This window comes from Lolium rigidum, chromosome 1 (assembly GCF_022539505.1).
Source record: "Lolium rigidum isolate FL_2022 chromosome 1, APGP_CSIRO_Lrig_0.1, whole genome shotgun sequence".
NCBI classification, from domain to species: domain Eukaryota; kingdom Viridiplantae; phylum Streptophyta; class Magnoliopsida; order Poales; family Poaceae; genus Lolium; species Lolium rigidum.
The window spans coordinates 239,689,029-239,704,677 of record NC_061508.1 but is presented as its reverse complement, the minus strand read 5'-3'; the positions used below and the strand labels follow the sequence as shown (position 1 = coordinate 239,704,677).

The window sequence follows — 15,649 nt, the reverse complement described above, 5'->3', positions numbered from 1 at the left end:
AAAAATCTGCCAATTTACGTGCGTGATCCTCAGATATGTATGCAACTTTCATTCAATTTGGGCATTTTCATCTGAGCAAGTCTGGTGCCTCTAAAAAATTCATCTTTACAGACTGTTCTGTTTTGATAGATTCTGCCTTTTATTTCGCATTGCCTGTTTTGCTATGTTTGATGAATTTCTTTGTTCCATTAAATTTCAGTAGCTTTGTGCAATGTCCAGAAGTGTTAAGAATGATTATGTCACCTCTTAATATATGAATTATGCACTGACGCTCTAATGAGATTGTTTTGAGTTTGGTGTGGAGGAAGTTTTCAAGGGTCAAGAGAGGAGGATGATACAATATGATCAAGAAGAGTGAAAAAGTCTAAGCTTGGGGATGCCCCCCGTGGTTCATCCCTGCATATTTTAAGAAGACTCAAGCATCTAAGCTTGGGGATTCCCAAGACATCCCTTCTTCATCGATAACTTATCAGATCACCTCTAGTGAAACTATATTTTTATTCCGTCACATCTTATGTGCTTTACTTGGAGCGTCTGTTTGTTTTTGTTTTTGTTTGAATAAAATCGGATCCTAGCATTCTTTGTTTGGGAGAGAGACACGCTCCGTTGTTTCGTATGAACACATATGTTCTTAGCTTTATCTTTAATGTTCATTGCGAAAGTTGAACTATTTCATTCATTGTTATATGGTTGGAAACGGAAAATGCCGCATGTGGTAAATGGTATAATGTCTTGAATAATGTGATACTTGGAAATTGTTGTGCTCATATAGATCATGTTTAAGCTCTTGCATCATGTACCTTGTACCCATTAATGAAGAACTACATAGAGCTTGTTAAAATTTGGTTTGCATGATTGATCTCTAGAGTCTAGATATTTTCTGGTTAAGATGTTTGAACAACAAGGAGACAATGTAAAGTCTTATAATACTTACAATATGTTCATATGTGAGATTTGCTGCACCTTTTATACTTGAGTTTGCTTCAAACAACCTTGCTAGCCTAGCCTTGTATTGAGAGGAATTCTTCTCGTGCATCCAAATCCTTGAGCAAAAAACTATGCCATTTGTGTCCACCATACCTACCTACTACATGGTATTTCTCTGCCATTCCAAAGTACATTACTTGAGTGCTACCTTTAAAATTATATCCTTTGTCTTTGCAATATATAGCTCATGGGAAAAATAGCCTTAAAAACTATTGTGGTGGAGAATATGTACTTATGTGTCTTATTTCTTAATAAGTTGCTTGTTGAGCGGTAACCATGTTTCTGGGGACACCATCAACTTTTACCTTTGTTGAATATCATTTGATTTGCTATGCATGTTCGTCTTGTCTGAAGTAAGGGCGATTTTCATGATCAAATGGTTTGAGTATGCATATTGTTAGAGAAGAACATTGGGCCGCTAACTAAAGCCATGATTCATGGTGGAAGTTTCAGTTTGGACAATTAACCCTCAATCTCTTATGAGAATATTAACTGTTGTTGAATGCTTATGCATTAAACAGGAGTCCATTAGCTGCTGTCTATGTTGTCCCGGTATGGATGTCTAAGTTGAGAATAATCAAAAGCGAGAAATGCAATGCGAACTTTCTCCTTAGACCTTTGTACAGGCGGCATAGAGGTACCACTTTGTGACACTTGGTTGAAACATATGTTATGCAATGATAATCCATGTTAATCCAAGCTAATTAGGACAAGGTGCGAGCACTATTGGTATACTATGCATGAGGCTTGCAACTTATAGGATATCTTATACATAACACATATGCTTTATTACTACCGTTGACAAAATTGTTTCTCAAAATGAAAAGCTCTAGCACAAATATAGTAATCCATGCTTCCCTCTGCGAAGGGCCTATCTTTTACTTTATTGTTGAGTTAGTTTACCTATTCTTTCTATCCCAGAAGCAAACACTTGTGTCAACTGTGTGCATTGATTCTTACATGTTTACCTATTGCACTTGTTATATTACTTTGTGTTGACAATTATCCATGAGATGTACATGTTGAAGTTGAAGGCAACCGCTGAAACTTATATCTTCCTTTGTGTTGTTTCAAAGCTTTCTACTAAGAATTTATTGCTTTATGAGTAACTCTTATGCAAGTCTTATTGATGCTTGTCTTGAAAGTACTATTCATGAAAAGTCTTTGCTATATGATTCATTTGTTTACTTATTATCTTCATCATTGCTTCGAATCGCTGCATTCATCTCATATGCTTTACAATAGTATGATCAAGATTATGATAGCATGTCACTTCGAAATTATCTTTGTTATCGTTTACCTACTCGAGGGCGAGTAGGAACTAAGCTTGGGGATGCTTGATACGTCTCAAACGTATCTATAATTTCTTATGTTCCATGCTACTTTTATGATGATACTCACATGTTTTATACACATTATATGTCATTATTATGCATTTTCCGGCACTAACCTATTGACGAGATGCCGAAGAGCCGACTTGTCGTTTTACTGCTGTTTTTGGTTTCGAAATCCTAGTAAGGAAATATTCTCGGAATTGGACGAAATCAACGCCAGGGGCCTATTTTTCCACGAAGCTTCCAGAAGACCGGAGGAGATACGAAGTGGGGCCACGGGGCGCCGCCACACTAGGGCGGCGCGGCCTAGAGGGGGCCCGCGCGGCCCTAGCGTGTGGGGCCCCAGTGACGCCTTCTGACCTGCCCTTCCGCCTACTTAAAGCCTTCGTCGCGAATACCCCGCATGCGAGAGCCACGATACGGAAAACCTTACGGAGACGCCGCCGCCAATCCCATCTCGGGGGATTCAGGGAGATCGCCTCCGGCACCCAGCCGGAGAGGGGAATCATCTCCCGGAGGTCTCTTCATCGTCATGATCGCCTCCGGATCGATGTGTGAGTAGTCCACCCCTGGACTATGGGTCCATAGCAGTAGCTAGATGGTTGTCTTCTCCTCATTGTGCAATCATGTTAGATCTTGTGAGCTTCCTATCATGATCAAGATCATCTATTTGTAATCCTACATGTTGTGTTTGTTGGGATCCGATGAATATTGAATACTATGTCAAGTTGATTATCAATCTATTTTATATGTTGTTTATGTTCTTGCATGCTCTCCGTTGCTAGTAGAGGCTCTGGCCAAGTTGATACTTGTGACTCTAAGAGGGAGTATTTATGCTCGATAGTGGGTTCATGCCTCCATTAAATCTGGGCCAGTGACAAAAAGTTCTAAGGTTGTGGATGTGTCTCGTTGCCACTAGGGATAAAACATCGATGCTTTGTCTAAGGATATTTGTGTTGATTACATTACGCACCATACTTAATGCAATTGTCCGTTGTTTGCAACTTAATACCGGAAGGGGTTCGGATGATAACCTCGAAAGTGGACTTTTTAGGCATAGATGCATGCTCGGATAGCGGTCGATGTACTTTGTCGTAATGCCCCGATTAAATCTCATAGTACTCATCATGATATATGTATGTGCATTGTTATGCCTTCTTTACTTGTCAATTGCCCAACTCGTAATTTGTTCACCCAACATCCGTTTATCTTATGGGAGAGACACCACTAGTGAACTGTGGACCCCGGTCCAATTCTTTACATCCGAAATACAATCTATCGCAATTGTTCTTTACCGTTCTTCGCAAACAAACATCATCATCCACACTATACATCTAATCCTTTGTTTACGAGCAAGCCGGTGAGATTGACAACCTCACTCGTTACGTTGGGGCAAAGTACTTTGATTGTGTTGTGCGGGTTCCACGTTGGCGCCGTAATCCCCGGTGTTGCGCCGCACTACACTCCGCCACCAACAACCTTCACGTGTTCCTTGACTCCTACTGGTTCGATAACCTTGGTTTCTTACTGAGGGAAACTTACTGCTGTGCGCATCACACCTTCCTCTTGGGGTTCCCAACGGACGTGTCAACTACACGCAGCACTAACCTTGTTCTTAATTGGGAGAAATGCCACTTTATGGTTAATGAAGGAATTGTATTCGGACATAAAATTTCCGAGAGAGGTATTGAAGTTGATAGAGCTAAAGTTGAAGCAATTGAGAAGATGCCCTACCCTAGGGATGTTAAAGGTATTCGTAGTGTTCTTGGTCATGCTGGGTTTTATAGGAGATTTATTAAAGATTTCTCCAAGATTTCAAAGCCTCTTACTAATCTTGTTCAAAAAGATGTACCTTTTGTTTTTGATGATGATTGTAAGGAAGCTTTTGAAACTCTAAAGAAAGCCTTAACAACTGCTCTTGTAGTTGAACCTCCTGATTGGAATTTACCTTTTGAAATTATGTGTGATGCTAGTGATTTTGCTGTAGGCGCTGTTCTTGGACAGCGAGTTGATAAAAAATTGAATGTTATTCATTATGCTAGCAAAACTCTTGATGCTGCTCAAAGAAATTATGCTACAACTGAAAAAGAATTATTAGCTGTAGTTTTTGCTTGTGACAAGTTTAGATCCTATATTGTTGATTCAAAAGTTACGATTCATACTGATCATGCTGCAATTAGATACCTTATGGAAAAGAAAGATGCTAAGCCAAGGATTATTAGATGGGTGCTTCTTTTGCAAGAATTTGATTTACATATTATAGAGAGGAAAGGTGCTGATAATCCTGTTGCTAATAATTTGTCTAGATTGGAAAATATTGCTTATGATCCTATTCCTGTTAATGATAGTTTTCCAAATGAACAATTGGCTGTAATAAAGGTGAGCTCGCGAGATAGTCCTTGGTATGCCGATTATGCTAACTTTATTGTTTCCAAGTACTTGCCTCCAACCTTTTCAGCTCAGCAAAGGAGGAAATTCTTTTATGACTTGAGGCATTATTTTTGCGATGACCCACACTTATATAAAGAAGGAGTAGATGGTATTCTACGAAGATGTGTTCCCGAATATGAACAACAAGAGATATTGAGTAAGTGTCATGGTAGTGTTTATGGAGGACATCACGCCGGAGACAGAACCGCGCAAAAGGTTCTACAATCAGGTTTCTATTGGCCAACTCTCTTCAAAGATGCAAGAAAGTTTATTTTATCTTGTGATGAATGTCAAAGGGTTGGTAATATCTCCAGACGCAAAGAAATGCCTATGAATTATACTCTTGTTATTGAACCATTCGATTGTTGGGTATTTGACTTCATGGGTCCTTTCCCTTCTTCAGAAGGTAACACTCATATACTTGTCGCTGTTGATTATGTTACTAAATGGGTGCAAGCCATACCCACAAAAAGTGCTGATGGTGAGACCTCTTTAAGAATGCTTTTAGATATTATTTTTCCTAAATTTGGAGTTCCTAGATATCTTATGACTGATGGAGGCTCTCATTTTATTCATGGAGGTTTTAGAAAAACTCTTTCTAAATATAGTATTAATCATAGAATTGTTTCCGCTTATCATCCTCAAACTAGTGGGCAAGTAGAATTATCAAATAGAGAGATTAAATCTATCTTGCAAAAGACTGTTAATAAATCTAGAAAGAACTGGGCTATTAAATTGAAGGAAGCACTATGGGCTTATAGAACTGCTTATAAAAACCGTATGGGTATGTCACCGTATAAAATGGTTTATGGGAAAGCTTGTCATTTACCTTTAGAATTAGAGCACAAAGCTTATTGGGCTGTAAGAGAACTAAATAAAGATCCTAAACTTGCCGGTGAGAAGAGATTGCTACAATTGAGTTCTCTAGATGAATGGAGAAGTGAAGCTTATGAAAATGCTAAACTCTTTAAAGAGAAAGTTAAGAAATGGCATGATAGAAGAATTATCAAAAGAGAATTTAATGTTGGAGATAAAGTACGTCCTATTGTATCGGTCTCGTCTCAGATTTTTTGCAGGGAAATTACTCTCAAAATGGGAAGGACCCTATGTCATTGTGGAGGTGTATCGTTCAGGGGCAATTAAAATTAGCTCTCTGCAAGGTAATGCCACACAAGTGGTGAATGGACAAAGACTCAAGCATTATATCTCTGGTGATTATTATAATGAATATGTTGATGTTATTCGAGTGGTAACTCCGGAAGCCTTCATCAAAGGCCAAGTTGACAGTCCTGCAGAGTTCGACTTTGAATAGGTAACAGTACTGGTAATAAAAAGTCCGCGTTTAACTTTCCGAACAATGTTTTTGCTACTTTTGGAAAATATGAAAAATTACGAGATCGAAACGGAGTGGAGGAGACGCACGAGGGCGTGCCCCATAGGCCGGCGCGGGCCCCAGCCTGGCCGCGCCCCCCTATGAGGAGAGCCCCTCGTTGTCCCTCTCCGACTCTGGTTCGACCTGGTACTTTCCTTCTGTCGTGAAAATTTCTGCTATATAATCCCCTGGACCCCTGGAGGTCCGTATATCATTTTCTCGTCGCGTTTTGTTTCGAGCTGTTTTCTGTCAGGATCTGTTTGATCTCGAGACACCATGTCTTCGTCGGGAACTCCGAAGGACAGCTTCCTTGAGGACGTCGTTAACCCGTACATGAGCGAGTTGAAGATGCACCCCAAGGAATTGCTGCTCGTAGATGGAGAGTTGCAGATTGAAGATGTCCGGGGTCCTAAAGGAGAAGGAAGCTTGGAAGACAGGATGGAGAAGCTAGAACAAGAGGTCTTTAACTACAAGAAGATGGTTGAGCGTGAAGTGGACATCTTCCACAAAATCGTGTCTGAACTTATTGATGGACACAAGAAGGAGACTGCAAAGCTGTGGGACGATATCTTCTCGCTTCACGACACTACCAACAAACTCCAAGCTCAACTCTATGATGTTCAGAATCAAAATTGTGAGTATGAAAACAGGTTTAAACACATAAGTTATGCTGCTAGTTTCAGGATTCCGGAGACCAAGATGTCGTTTGTTGATGGAGAACCTCTTCCTTGGAAGTCTGATGATGGGAAGAATTCACCACCGCCAAAGGAGTAATTCATCATCGATATTGGCACTCCCTTGGTTCGTTCCAAGCTTGGGGGAGTGCCGCGGTATCACATCATCACTATCTTTTACCTTTTTATTATCAAGTAGTGTCATATCATCAGTAGGGAAGTTATCATATGAGATGTTTTGCAGTATGGAAGTATCTCTCTTTTAGTTGGTTATCTATGTATCCCTTGGTGTGAGTTATCGTTATTCAATATTAATGAGAAGTCTTATCATTTACATATTGCACATCTTATTTTAGTTTGCAATCTCTATTATATGATTGATCTTGTTGTTAAGTATTGGTATCACTTTAGGAGCATTGAGTAAATCTATTTGGTTTTGGCAAACTTAGCATTGGTCAATAGCAACAACACTTTGAGTTTAAGAAGAAAAGAGGAAATACATGTAGAGATGTTATTTCATTATCTTTCCTTCTTGTTAGTTCCTAGCTTAGTATTCTGAAGTTAAAATTGTTTGTGCTTACAAGGAAGATGCATGATTGTTTCTATCACATGTATATTTGATTGTTTCCCTCAACTCTTATGCTTGCTAATCAACTTTGCTAGCCAAAGACCTGTACTGAGAGGGAATGCTTCTCGTGCGTCCAAACCCTTAAACCAAACCTATGCCATCAGTGTCCACCATAACTACCTACTATGTGGTATTTCCCTACTATTCCAAGCAAATATTCATGTGCTACCTTTAAACAATTCAAAAGTTATCATCCCTTATTTGTGTCAATTTTTTATAGCTCATGAGGAAGTATGTGGTGTCTTATCTTTCAATCTTGTTGAGAAACTTTCACTAATGGACTAGTGGCTTCATCCACTTATCCTATAATTTTGCAAAAAGAGCTGGCAACGGGGTTCCCAGCCCCAATTAATCAACTCTCATTAATAATCCTCTTCACATGTTTTGCTCTGCTTCATCAGTAAGCAACTTAATTTTGCAATAGACACTCCTCCATGGTATGTGAAATGTTGGAAGGCACCCGAGGATTCGGTTAGCCATGGCTTGAGAAAGCAAAGGTTGGGAGGAGTGTCATCCTTAAATAAACTAAAGTACATGTGTAAACAAAAGAGAAGAGGGATGATCTACCTTGCTCGGTAGAGATAACGTCCTTCATGGGAGCCGCTCTTTGGAAGTCTGTTTGGCAAGGGGGTTAGAGTACCCACTACCATTCGTTGACAACAACAAACACCTCTCAAAACTTTACTTTTATGCTCTCTATATGATTTCAAAACTTAAGAAAGCTCTAGCACATGATTTAATCCCTGCTTCCCTCTGCGAAGGGCCTATCTTTTACTTTATGTTGAGTCAGTAAACCTATTTCCCTCTATCTTAAGCAATAAATTGAGTTGTTGTGATCAAACCATTTATACTGTGATCTACTTAATCATGTCTTTTATTCTTCCTTGTTCAGTACAAGTTTTATCTGAATGAATATAGCTTTGAAGGTTATCAATGATTATGAGGAAATTATTATGATTAAGTATGCAAGTTCGGCCATATAAGCTTTAATGTAAGAGCGCTGCTCGATAGATAAGTACAATCTGTCAATTGTTCTCTGACCAAGAACAAAGTTTGCCATCACCAATTATGATTTCCTATATATGCACCTTTATTTGTGATTTCCTTTTACTTGTTTCAAGTTGAATCATATTGGGAAGTTGTTCACTAGAATGTCTTGTGTGAATTAATATGATGCTTCTTGTCCGTATTCTATTTATCGACTCTTCACTCCATAAACATGTGGTCTTGTTTACCGAGTTCAGTTTCGCTTGGGGACAAGCGAAGTCTAAGCTTGGGGGGAGTTGATGCGTCCATTTTGCATCACTATTTTATATCATAATTTACTGTTATTCGTTGATATATTTCATATTTAGAGATGATACTTATGTTATTTCATCTATTTTGCATGTTTCATGATTATCGGAGAATCGCGCACCGGAGTCGGGATTCTCGCTGGAAAAAGCACCGTCAGAATGCAATATTTCGGAAGATCAACAACTGACGGAAATTACACAGAAAATCTTATTTTTCCAGAAGACGGAGAGAGCCAAAAGGAGGAGCCGAGGAGGGCCGCCATGGCCCCCCCATAGGCCGGTGCGGGCTCTGCCCTGGCCGTGCCGCCTGGTGGGGAGGGGGCCCACAGCCCCCTCTGGCCTCCTCTCCTTCGCGTACTTCTTCGTCCCGAAAACCTAAGCTCCAGGAAGGGGTCGCGAAGAGACACATCCGCCTCTGCGGGGCGGAAAATACCAGAGAGAAAAGAGCTCTCCGGCAGGCTGAAATCTGCCGCGGAAATTCCCTCCCGAAGGAAGAAATCGACGACATCGTCACCGTCATCGAGCTGGACATCATTGGGATCATCATCACCATCATATCCATCATCATCACCGCCATCTCCACCGCTGCACCTCGTCACCGCTATAACATCTAGGGTTGAATCTTGATTGTTTGGTGGGGGAAACTCTCCCGGTATTGATTACTCCTTGTTATTGATGCTATTGAGTGAAACTATTGAACCAAGGTTTATGTTCAGATTGTTATTCATCATCATATCACCTCTGATCATGTTCCATATGATGTCTCGTGAGTAGTTCGTTTAGTTCTTGAGAACATGGGTGAAGTCTAAATGTTAGTAGTGAATTATGTTGGGTAATATTCAATGTTATGATATTTCAGTTGTGGTGTTATTCTTCTAGTGGTGTCATGTGAACGTCGACTACATGATACTTCACCTTTATGGGCCTAGGGGAATACATCTTGTATTCGCTTGCTAATTGCGGGGTTGCCGGAGTGACAGAAACCTGAACCCTCATTGGTATATCGATGCAGGAGGGATAGCAGGATCTCGCAGTTTAAGGTCTGTGGTTAGATTTATCTTAATTACTTTCTTGTATTTGCGGATGCTTGCAAGGGGTATAATCACAAGTATGTATTAGTCCTAGGAAGGGCGGTGCATTAGCATAGGTTCACCCACACAACACTTATCAAAACAATGAAGATTAATCAGCGATATGAAGCGAAAGCACTAGACTAAATTCCCGTGTGTCCTCAAGAACGTTTGGTCATTATAAGTAAACAAACCGGCTTGTCCTTTGTGCTAAAAAGGATTGGGCCACTCGCTGCAATTATTACTCTCGCATTTTAGTTACTCGTACTTTATTCATCTGCTACATCAAAACCCCCTGAATACTTGTCTGTGAGCATTTACAGTGAATCCTTCATCGAAACTGCTTGTCAACACCTTCTGCTTCTCGTTGGGTTCGACACTCTTATTTATCGAAAGTACTATGATACACCCCCTATACTTGTGGGTCATCATACCACGAAGTTGAGGTCGAAGTGCCTCCATCCGGGGCGCACTAGCAGATTTTCTCGGCAATGGGATGGTTGAATGCTTCTAATACACGTCTTGCTAATTACGATTGGTATTGCACGCTTATAAATGAACCTTGCCATAGTTTTCATCAAGATATGCCTCTTAGATGAAACTCAACATATTTGATGCTTAACTCACTAATCTGGGACAAAGTTCCATTCGCTGCATTTATTAATCAACACTGCTCATACAAAGACCAGTCCGGTGGGGATTATCTCTCCACCGATACATGGCACATTGCCGAATCAATGGTTCAATTTTTAGAGACTTTTTATGATTCAACTGTTGCTTTGTCCGGGGTTTATTATCTCACATCTCATATGATTGTGCACAATATTCTTGAAATTTCCCAACACCTCAAACAATATGAAAATGATCTTGTTTTACTTGAAGCCGTTGGAAAAATTAAACTTAAATATTTGAAATATTGGAGAAATATTCCCTTCTTGTATGCATTTGCGTTTATATTGGATCCTAGGGCTAAATTGACCACTTTAGCTACTGTTCTCTCGCAATTAAGTTATGTTGTTAATGTGTCATATGATCAATATTTTCTTGAAGTAAAAGATAAATTTGTTGAGGTTTATGGTAAGTATGAGCAAAAGTATGGCGGCCTACCGCAACACCAATGGCCTCCCCCAGTACCAACTACAGGAAGAAGGAATAAGAAAGTGTGGAAGAAGTTATTTGTTGATGCCCCCGCCTCGACCTCTGATGGATCTACGATGTTTTCAGGTTTCGGGGAGTTAGCAAAGTACGTCAACAGCGAATTAGTTGCGCACTCTGATGAATAGGAGCTTAACATACTGCACTGGTGGTATGAGAAAATGAAAACTTATCCGGTGCTATCCATATTAGCACGGGATGTGCTATCAGTGCCCGTCTCAACGGTGTCATCCGAGTCTGCTTTCAGTATGTGTGGATGCATAACTGATGATAGAAGGTAGAGTCTCACCCCGGATATGGTGAAGTCTGTAATGACCGTGAAAGATGTTCAACTAGCCAAACGGAGAGCCCAACACTCTACCAACAATGATGAAATGGTAGCCGCGTTCGAATCTATTAGCTGGAGCGAAGAACCAGAAGATTAGTTGTAGTTGGTGTATTTTATTTTCCTTTTGTAATTTTCTTTTTCTTTTGTAATTTTCTTCTTTCCTTTGTAATTTTCTTTTTTAGTTTTAGCGCCAACTGTACTCTTTTACTTCCCAGGGATGGAAGGTTTTGATGAGGCAACTAATAATAAAGGCCAATTTTTATCCCATACAAACTTTGTACCCATATTACCCCTGGGCTCTATTATTTTCCTATAAATAGGGCATCCCACCCTTCTTATTTCTCACACTCAACTCAAGCCACTCCACGCGTATCGAGAGGGACGACGAAAATGCTGAAAGAGTAGCTGAAGAAGCTCGAATTAGAGAAAGAAGAAGAGTATCCCGCGTATGGGAGCACTTCACCAAACATGATTATGTGGAGGATGGTGTAAACAGAAGTATAGTTGTGTGTAATACATGCAACCAACATTTCAATCTGCTTAGTGCCGGTGGGATTGGCCACTTGATCAGGCACCAGAACATGCATGAACGATAAGCGCCAATGTAGTTAGATTTTTAAAGCGGTTGTACTCTTTTTCCTTATCATGGGATGTAAGATTTTTTAACGAGAGAGCATCTAATAAAGCTCTTTTTATCCCATATGAAATATTATCATATAGTATTACTTTTCTTCTGAATTTTTTCGGACATTTTCACGTTAGAATCAGGCAAACAGCAAAACAGGAGGAAAAAACGGAAAAACGGGCTGTTTTCCGGCCCCGCCAGCCAAACGGGCCCACGTGCCGGCCCGTCTACCTTCTGTGCCGTGCGGGGGCCGGGGTCGGGGTACGTGGGCCGGCACGGCACGGCCCGTCATCTCACGGGCCGCAAGCTGCCTGGCACGTGAAACGGGGACCGGGCTGGTGCCGTGCCGGGCCGGCCCGTTGGCCAGGTATCACATAGCCCACACAAAAGAGTTATACGGACAGTGAGGGAAAATCGTCGAGAGGGGCAGTTCGAGCCGACGGAACAGGACGGCGCGGCGGGTGCCATGCGGGAAGGCGTTATGCGGCGCTTGGATGGCTGGCCGGGGCAGTATCCGAGGCGGCGCTGGCCGCTGGTTGGTCTGCCGGCGTGAGATCCCGAAGGATTTTCGGGGAGGTTCCTCGCCGCGTCGCGCGCAGGAGAAACAGGGAGAGCGGTGGCGCAGTTGGATCCAGAATTGCAGTAGCCGGTGCTGGACTGGGGGAGGCGGGGCCGCGCGGTCTAGACCTCGCTCGGTTGCGGAGCTGGCGCGAGATAGCATTTAGTGGGAGTGCGTCGGCTGGTTTTTCTTTCCGCGGATAGGGTGCGCTCGAAACTAGGAACGGGCGCAGCTGCGCTTTCAAGCAATTGGGAAATAGTAGCGCATCGAACCCCCATCGATGGCCACCCGGTGTTACGCGGCTGCTACCGTCGTGGTCTCGTCGCGACCACGCGCGCCCCGCCTCGGCCTCTCCTCCTCCGCGCCACCCAGCGGCAGCTACCGCCGAGCCGCCGTCCGCGCCATGGGCGCCTCGCCGTCGGGGCAAGCCCCAGGTCAAGTACCGTGCGGTTCTTCGCTTTCTTTACCCCGTTTTCTTGTTATTACTAGCAAACAGCCCGCGGTTGCTGCCTTAGTGCCTTTGATTTCCCGGGCACACGGTCGCGTTATGTACCACTTGATCTGAATTCCGAAACAAGGTTTGACGACGGACTGTCGGACTGGTTTGGGTGAAGAAAATCGAGGGGTTCGCTCTGTGCGTCTGCGGCAGCTCCTCACCTGAAATAATACTTTCAGACGAGACATGATACTACGATATTTGCGGCTGTGCTGTTAGGCGTTAGCTATGCCCTGTAATTTAAATTTCTCCGAGGTAGACCTGATTCGGGAAATGACCCCCCCATTCTGGATGACAACATCAGAGAGTATATTATCACAACTCACAAGACAGACCAGCCCTGCTCATAGTATGATGACCTTCAGACGCCGCTCGTGTTTAGAATTCAGAAAGATGCACTGATGACCTTCAGTCCGGATTATTTCCTGCTGGCTTAAGAAAAACTGCTGGTTTCAGATGAAACCTGCACGAGAATCTTATCTACCCATTTTCAGGCGGGGACTAGTGAAGCTGCACTTCACTAGCTCCATCCTCTAGTACACCAGGGCTCCAGCTTCTTTAGCTCTAGCTCAAAAAATGCTTAGAGGCTCAGATCCCTAACTGTTTGACCACTTTGCTGCCGATTCTCGCTAGAAGCTAGGCCAAAGCTTGACGAAATAAATAATCCCTTATGTTCCATAAATCAGGGCGTAAATTTCATTAAATAAGAATATACGATGCCAGCCTAGGTCCTAGTGACGCCAAGCTTTGTTGCTCTTACTGATATTCAGAACTCTGACAATGCAGTGATTGCGCAATTTAGTGAGGAACTCTTGTGGACATTCTGTCAGGCATTCTGCCATTTGACTTCCGTGCTTCGGTCATATGGCTTAACCGAGTTCGATTGTGGTATCTTCATATCATTAGTAACTTCCAAGTAACAGCACATAATTTTACAGGGAAAGTGGATAACACATCTCTGAGCGATGAAGAGTTGAAGAAGCGTCTGACAAAAGAACAATATTACGTCACTCGGCAGAAGGGAACTGAGAGAGCATTCACTGGGTACGTTTACAATTTCTAACTATAATCTTCATATGTGCACAATCTTAGTTTGCTGTTTCTAGTGCTACCGTAATATAACAATTTATTCTTTGTCTGCAACCAGGGAATACTGGAACACTAAAACCCCTGGGGTCTACCACTGCGTCTGCTGTGACACTCCTCTGTTTGAGTAAGCGCAACATCCATAAGAGGCAGCTGCATCTTTCTTCATTGCAAAAACGGAAGATAGTTGCCTTTGCACTTAAAACACCATCTGCTATTCTGCTCATTGTTCTGCACCGATGCTTACTTGATTTTAGGTCATCTACCAAGTTTGATAGCGGCACTGGATGGCCGTCCTATTATCAGCCGGTTGGTGACAATGTCAAGGACAAACTTGATATGTCGATCTTCTTCATGCCTCGGACCGAGTCCCTGTGTGTTGGCTGTGACGCTCATCTGGGACATGTCTTCGATGACGGGCCACCGCCAACAGGGAAGAGATATTGCATTAACAGGTACGTCTGAAACCTTCCTTTGATCCTTCCAGTTCATAATGACCTTTGTTACATTTTGACAAGTTGAATGGGTGAGGTTTCTTTTCACTGTTTGATCCTCTCCTTCCAGTGCCTCTCTGAAGCTAAAGCCCCAGTAGTTCCTGGAAGAAGAATGAGGATCCAAGCAGTGGCACATTCCATGTAAGTTTTGGTTTGGTACCAACTATTTGCAGTGTAATAGCCTAGTGCGACCAGTTTGAACATGTAAAATGACAATTTTCAGGTTTGTAATGTAAAGCCATGCGTCCAAACATATGCAAATTGGCGGGACACACTTCTTGTTGTAAGATAATTATTGTCTACCAAAATGCATTAAATAAAAGAATAAGATAATATCAAACAGACAAACACTAGTATAATTTCCATCTTCAAGTTTCTTTTCTGTAGTGTTCTTATCCGGTTGCTAGATAGTATACTACTAGGAAAACAGCTATAGGCCCAGGTTACGCGCGCCGGATGCATGCGCCAGTGATAGCTCTATACGGCTAGCGCACGTCCGGATTGGCGCGCCGGCGGTAATCCTGGGGCTGGTCTGGGTCGGGGCAGAAATATTACTACACTTACCGCCGGAGCACAGGTATAGTGGGGCGCTCGTGGTAAATTTACCCATTTTTTAGATTTCTGAAGATCAAAAAGAAAATAGGAGTTTTTTCGGGTTTAAGATTTTGATGATTTTTTTATAAAATTGACCGCCAACACATATGCATAGTGTTGCGCTGGCGGTAACCTAGGCTATATATTGAGAACCAGCCGGCTCACCTCCTTCTCTTCCACTTTTTTCCTTCAACTCTTCCTCCCTCCGACCACCTTCTCTTCTCCTCCACTTTTCCTTCTCCTCCTCCTCCTCCTTCGTCTCCACCTTTTCCACTTCTCCACTTTTCTACCCCCTCCTTCATCTTCCTTCCTCCAGCGAGCACCTCCTCAAGCTACTCACCGGCGACTACCTCGAACTCCCACTGACGATGGATGCCTCCGGCTGACCTCCCTTTGGCGAGCTACTCCGTGACCATATTCTCTCACTCGAACGACCACCTCCTCTCCCTCCTTCATGCATGATGCCCACAGCCACGCCGATGAACACGGCTAGGGAGATGTCAAATCTAGATCTTTTTTTGA

General features: G+C 42.4%; 1 protein-coding gene across 1 annotated transcript; it reads left to right on the top strand.

Moving 5' to 3' along the window:
* The first annotated feature begins 12,737 nt into the window (after positions 1–12,737).
* Positions 12,738–14,807, top strand: LOC124656572 (peptide methionine sulfoxide reductase B1, chloroplastic-like). The gene is made up of 5 exons (XM_047195292.1): positions 12,738–12,891; positions 13,784–13,997; positions 14,101–14,166; positions 14,297–14,494; positions 14,604–14,807. Exons 1-5 carry the CDS (start codon positions 12,738–12,740, stop codon positions 14,629–14,631), a joined length of 660 nt encoding a protein of 219 aa, XP_047051248.1. The 3' UTR covers positions 14,632–14,807.
* Positions 14,808–15,649: the final 842 nt, after the last annotated feature.

Bases quoted from the DNA above. Each gene is read 5' to 3' on its own strand.
- LOC124656572 (XM_047195292.1), top strand. From the start codon at position 12,738: ATGGCCACCCGGTGTTACGCGGCTGCTACCGTCGTGGTCTCGTCGCGA. The intron at 12,892-13,783 runs GTCAAGTACCGT...ACATTCTGTCAG, and splicing joins GCCGTCGGGGCAAGCCCCAG to GCATTCTGCCATTTGACTTC. The intron at 14,495-14,603 runs GTACGTCTGAAA...CTCTCCTTCCAG, and splicing joins AAGAGATATTGCATTAACAG to TGCCTCTCTGAAGCTAAAGC.